Source organism: Manacus vitellinus, unplaced genomic scaffold (assembly GCF_001715985.3).
Source record: "Manacus vitellinus isolate BGI_N305 unplaced genomic scaffold, ASM171598v3 scaffold_112_pilon, whole genome shotgun sequence".
Classification (NCBI taxonomy): Eukaryota; Metazoa; Chordata; class Aves; order Passeriformes; family Pipridae; genus Manacus; species Manacus vitellinus.
The window spans coordinates 512,661-518,445 of record NW_021938853.1 but is presented as its reverse complement, the minus strand read 5'-3'; the positions used below and the strand labels follow the sequence as shown (position 1 = coordinate 518,445).

The 5,785-nt window shown below is 53.1% G+C and overlaps 1 protein-coding gene across 3 annotated transcripts in view; it reads right to left on the bottom strand.

The window, feature by feature from the left end:
* Positions 1-937: 937 nt before the first annotated feature.
* SEPTIN11 (septin 11) overlaps positions 938-5,785 on the bottom strand; it is a 46,605-nt gene continuing 41,757 nt past the window's right edge. For 2 of the 3 annotated variants that reach the window (XM_018089038.3, XM_029965632.1), the window contains exons 10-11: positions 2,637-2,765; positions 938-2,503 (exon numbers count right to left, since the gene is read on the bottom strand). In XM_018089038.3, coding sequence (XP_017944527.1) covers positions 2,428-2,503; positions 2,637-2,765 — 205 coding nt within the window. In that variant the 3' untranslated portion in view covers positions 938-2,427. Of the gene's footprint in view, positions 2,504-2,636; positions 4,544-5,785 lie in introns of those variants that run through there. The other variant, XM_029965634.1, reaches the window with a different exon arrangement.

Sequence of the window (5,785 nt, the reverse complement as noted above, 5' to 3'; positions counted from 1 at the left end):
TTCCCAGTCTGGTGTTGTGCTTTTCATCCGAGACCTGGATCAGTTTTACCCAGATGCTGCCAGGGAGTTGCTCTGTGCCAGACAGCTGACAAAGTGCCTTAAAGTGCCTTTGGAGGTGCTGGGCAGCCCCTGGGGTGCCAGGGGAGTCACCAACATGAACTCGTTGCCTCCAGTGGTTCTGGCTTTAGCCCAGCTCTGGTGCTCCTCACTCCTGGCTCTTCCCTTTCCAGGCCAAGTGCATGGTTGGAACACTGCTCCGTCTCCCCTCCTGGAGCCCATCCTGCCCTGCGCCTTCCAAGGTGCCATCCTCTTGTCATGCACAGACCACCACAAGAGCCTTCCCACAGGTTCCAGCTCTTCCTGCTTGTGTCCTGAAAAACCCCTCCCCAGGCCATATTTCTCAGAGGGGTGTGTGTCTTCCTTCCCTTCCAGCCCTTCCTGCCATCCTTATGCTATTTCCAGACCCTGACCTTCTCATCCAGTGGCTCGGTTTTCTCCAGCCAGGCTGCTGTGCAGTCCTCTGGGGGTGTCAGCAGCACAGCCCCAGCAAGGCACCCTGTCAGTGCAGGAGAGCCCCAGCTCCGGTGCTCTCTGCTTCCAGCTCACCGTGTGTTGCACACCTTTTCCAGTTAACTTACGCTGGCTTCTCTCCCTCCACGTGCTGCTTCCCTCCCAGGTTGAAGGGCACGTTCCCCCTTGCCCCACTGGCACATCAGCACACAGGCACTTGTGAGGATCACAGTCCAATCCCACCACAGGGTCACCGCCCAGAACCCTTCCCAGCCTCCCTGTGCTGCCCGGAGCCACACAAGCCACAGCACCGACTCGGCAAGCTCCCAGGAGGCAAAATCCTGCAGAGGCAGGACTCGGTCTCCCTCACTGCCAAGTGAGTGCTTTCCTGCTCCCAGCCCCAAACACAGGCACCCCCCAGCCCCAGTGAGTTGCAGAGAGACAGACACTTTATTTTGCTGGCACTATGCACAAACCCACGCCAATGATCTTGTGCCAGACAACTCCAAGAGAAAAGGCTCAGGCACAAACCCTGTCCCTGGTCTGTGTGACCCACCTCTGCAGTGTCCTGCTGTCCTGGCACAGGCCCTGAACACCTACGGGCAGCTCCCTGGCTGTGCTGCCTGCACTGGTATACACGTTTACAGTGCTCTGTGGCTAACGAGGTGACCTTCAGACACAGCCTTACCTTGGAAAATGAGTCATCCCAGCAAGAGCAGCTCCCCCATGTAGCAGGTCCAGCTGATTTGGAAACAACCCACATGGCCAGAGACAAAAGCCATTTCCCACTTCCCACATTTCCTCCCAAAAAAAAACCCCAGGCAACAACATCTCTTCCAAGCTGCCCCCCCATCACCTTCAGTAGCTGGCTTGTACGCAGCTCTCGCTGTCGGAACACAGGGCTGGCCTGGAGTGCTGCCAGGGCTTCCCGTTTCCCACAGGAAAACCTTCCCTGATGTGCCCTTGTCTCATGTTCCTGTGACCTTCCCACAAGCTTCACAGCATCCCAGTGCTCCCCACCACAGACCTGCCCAGGGTCTGCCTGCTCCAGCGAGGCCGGAAGCAGCGAGGGCAGGAGCCCAGCCCAGCACACTGGGCAGGTGAATGGTTGGCTGGAGAGGAAACCAATTCCCAGTTGCAGGCTCAGCTCCCTGTTGCCCCCTCTCCCTCATGAGCACTGGGATAACACCACTACATTCACAAACCCCAGCACATTACTGCTCAGTGCCCAAGCCCAGGGAGCTCCCCAGGGCACGGCAGGGACATCCCAGCAGAGCATTGCTGCTCCTTTCCAATGCCTTCAGCCATAAACCCTCCCTTGCTGCACTGTTCCCTGCAGCCCCCCGGCTTCCCTCAGCCCCCTGAGGGTTTGCTCTGAGGATGTGAGAGCACAGATCCCCTCCAGCAGCCACACGAAAGAGTTAAGCCCAAAGCATGATTTTTAACTCAGAAACTCACTCCCTCCAATGGAAGAAGTGGCTTTCCCAGCTCTGCTGGGGACACCTGGTGACAAATAACCTCTCTGGGCTGTCCTCAACAGGTTTCACGTTGCCATCCTCTCCCCACACTGGCACCTCTTCCCCAACAGCTGCAGCCACGGAGGCAGCGGCCCAAGGGCACATTGCCATCCCCTCCCCAGCCCCGGGGTGTGGGGAAACCTCCACCACCCTCTGCAGCTCAGTCTCACTGTGGACACCGGCAGGGCCTTCTGCTCCCTTCCCTCTGCCCCAGTATCCACCACCACTGGACTATGGCTGTCAGACATTTCACCTTGTTTTCCCTATGGATCCCTTCTCCCTGAGTTCGCCTTTAAAAAAAACCACCCCACCAATCAACCCCAAAACCTTCTGCTGACACCATCTGTCTCAACAACCTGAGGTAACAAATTCCACAAGTTTAGTACCTGCTCCTTAAAAGTTACTCCTCTGGTCTAGTTGTGACGATTTGCTGACTTAGCAGGTTGGCACCCAGCGCCATCATAACTTGGAGAGCTCTGCAACAAGAGTCACAAATAAATCTGGGCTGCAAGGGACCTCTAGAGGACATGTGCTGCCACCTCCTGCTCACAGCGGGGCTGATCCTCCCTCACACCTCTGCCTTTCCCTGGCCAAACTGAGCCATCTCACCTGGCAGCTGCTGCTCCATCCCATTTACCATTAGTGCCCTCCTCTAACTCCACTATGTCCTTCTGGAGACACGAAGTCCAGAGCTGCAAGCAGGACTCAAGGCACCAGCACAGCAAAACTCTTATAGAGCTGCAAAATAAAGGCAGTCTGTGTAAGTGTTGGTATTTGGTTTGTGCTTCTCTTCAGATTAAGCTTTAAAAAAAATTCCCATCTGGAGTTCAGAAGCCACCAGGGAAAAAAGGGTTTTACCCCTCTTCTAACCTTCTTGCCACAGCAGCACTACAGGTGGGTCACCCAGAGCTGAGCCCCTGCAGGGGATGAACCACCACCTCCCCCAGTCCAGCCCAGCACCTCCCAGGGGCAGAACAAATGCCCCAGAAACCATGGTCTTGAGAGCAACTTGCAGACTCCTACTCCCACATAAAGCCATCCTACAGTTTTTAAATATAACAAAAAAGTCCAAGGAATGAGAGAAACATAACAGCTGGAGAACTGCACAGCTTCCCAGATCTGGCCATCTCAAGGGAAGCGCTGGTGGCAGGAGAGCAGGTACCACCTGAGACCTCTGCAGGCTCTGGGTTTGGTACTAATGCAAATGCTGTCCCAAGCTACATTTGTGCAGATATTGATAGCCCTGCGCTCTGAGCAGTGGGCAGCAGGGCCAGTTACACACCAGGCAAATCAACACACCACACACACAAGGTCAAACACTTCACAACCTTTCTGACTGTATCTATAAAGTCACTTGGCCGGTTGCAAAGATTTCCAGGACGAGCAGTTTTCCTTCCACGCGGCTGGAGGGAGCCGACCCTCGTCACTGGAAAGTGCTGCAAAATATTGTGCTTCTGAAAAAAACCCCCAGCAGATTTCAGCAGAGCCTCCCAGCAGCCTGCACATCACACAGGGGAGAGGCCAAACCTAGACCATTTCCCGGTTAAAGGAGGGGAATTCCTTGATTAAGGTTCACAGATGCAAAGAGTCAGTCACTAGTATTCGGTTAAAAATAAAAGTGCATCACTCCACAGGAAAAAACATCCCAAGAAGCTCAGGCTGCCTCCTTCCCTCTCTGCCGAACCAGCTGGAGATCACTACACACCACGCTTACAGGCTTTGTTTTAACCTTCAACCAATCCTTTGGCACTTCTCAAGCTTTTTGACTGAATTCAATTTCAAATAAACAAGGTACAAAGTTTAACAACTTGCCCACATTCAGGACTGCTAAAAAAATAATTGCTAACTAGGCTTCATGAAAACAAAGCGAAGCCCTCGATCTAAGTACAAGTCAGTGCAGTTCGGCTGTACAAGAAAATCCTACTTTGCTACATCAGCCAGAAAATAAGGCCTTGGCTGTCCAGAACAGGCTCCATCAGCACCACAGGGTGCGGCATCCACCGTCCCCACTTCACACAGTGACATACAGAGAACATTCCCGGGTCCACAGACCGATTTCCAGGCGTGTCAGAGGAGCACAGGATGGCCCTGGGATGAAGCCGTGGTATCCAAAGCAGCCAGACTTGAGGCAGAAACGAAACCCTCACCCCCAGTCTGTCGCTATTTGTCATCAGCAACGTGTGCATATTATAGCAAAAGGTGAGTAAATGGGGAGGGAGGAAAGAAATCCAACTACCCCAGTGCAATGTGGGCCATTCTGGCCGTTACCTCTGGCAGCCCGGGAAGCCTGGACGCTGTCGGAGCCGCGCTGGGAGCGACAGATCCCGCACAGACACACAGCACAGCGCACGGGAGGGAACAAGAGGGAAGGAGAGGAGGGTGGACGAGATGGAGGAATGAGATGGCTCTTCTCCTGGCAGGGCTGCCCGTAGCCGCAGGCTCTTCCAGTGCCCGACAGCCCACCGGGAGAGGGGGTGTGGGGGCTTTGGCAAGGTGGCGGTTACATAAAGAAGAAGCTACAGAAAAAGAGAAAAAACAGAAGAGAAAAGAAACAGAGGTTCAGAATTGAAATGAAGGGGTGAGAGAGGGGGGGATAAAGGAGGAACAACATTTTAAAGTAAGTCATGAAGGAGGGAGTGCGCTGGGGAGGTGCCACACACACCAACTCCACCGGGGATGCCTGAGCTCCCCAAGACACCGGCTGAGGCAGGGAACACCCACACAACACCACAAGAAGGGACTGACAAACACCGGCAAGAGCCCACAGAGGCACCTCAAAGGCACAGAACGACCTGCTGGGAAGGCAGAGGGTGACAGGTGACCCTCCTGTCACACTGTTACACAGCAAACGTCACAAAGGCCACGCAAAGACCAAAGCTTTGGGTAAAAATATATTTCCTCTCCCCACTTCAAGTGTTGGCACTATTTGGATCTGTAACCTGAAGCATATACAAGAAATAACTTGAGCTTATGCTCTAAGGTTATTATTCCATCTGTAATTCCAAAACTGAAATACTTTCACATCAAATAAAGTGACAATATCTAACAGATGCATACATATCACTTGCATTAACACTGTATGTCGGTTACACAATTATTTAGTTACAAACACGGGTTATTTTCCAATAGCAAGGTAATAAAGTCCTACATCTATGGTTTAAGGCAATCAGGATATTAAAAATGTATACAAATACAAGATTTCTACCGCTGTTCACAGCTTTATTTTCCGTGAATTAAAAAAAACCCCTTCATATTTGTACAGCTCCTTGCTGGATATCACACACTGCAAACGCAACCTGGGCCCCCGGAGAAGGGACACCCCCCCCCCCCCCTTCCAAAACCTCCAAAGGGCAAAGGGAACTGGAGCCAAATGGACAGATCTGATGTGATCACACACAAAAAGACACTTCCATCTGCACTTGGACGGTTTAGGAGAAGCAGAACAAGAGCTGCCTGGAGAAACACCGCTGGTGGTAAACACAGACAGGTTTCCAGAGAGACACTGATCTCCCTGGTGGGATTTCAGGCTGGCTGTGACAAGGAGCCCAGGGTGGGTGCCAGGCACTACTGTCCCTGCTCCCAGAGAGCCACGTGCCACAGGAGATGCAAGACAATGCATTTAATGACCACGAGCTCAAAGGGATCCTTCCCACTTAACTGCCCTCCCAGAAAGGAACTGTGCAAACCCCGGATGGTTCTGGGGGAGCAAATCCTCATCCACCTCCTCCTTTTCATCTGCCTGCCAGACCCAGGGGTGC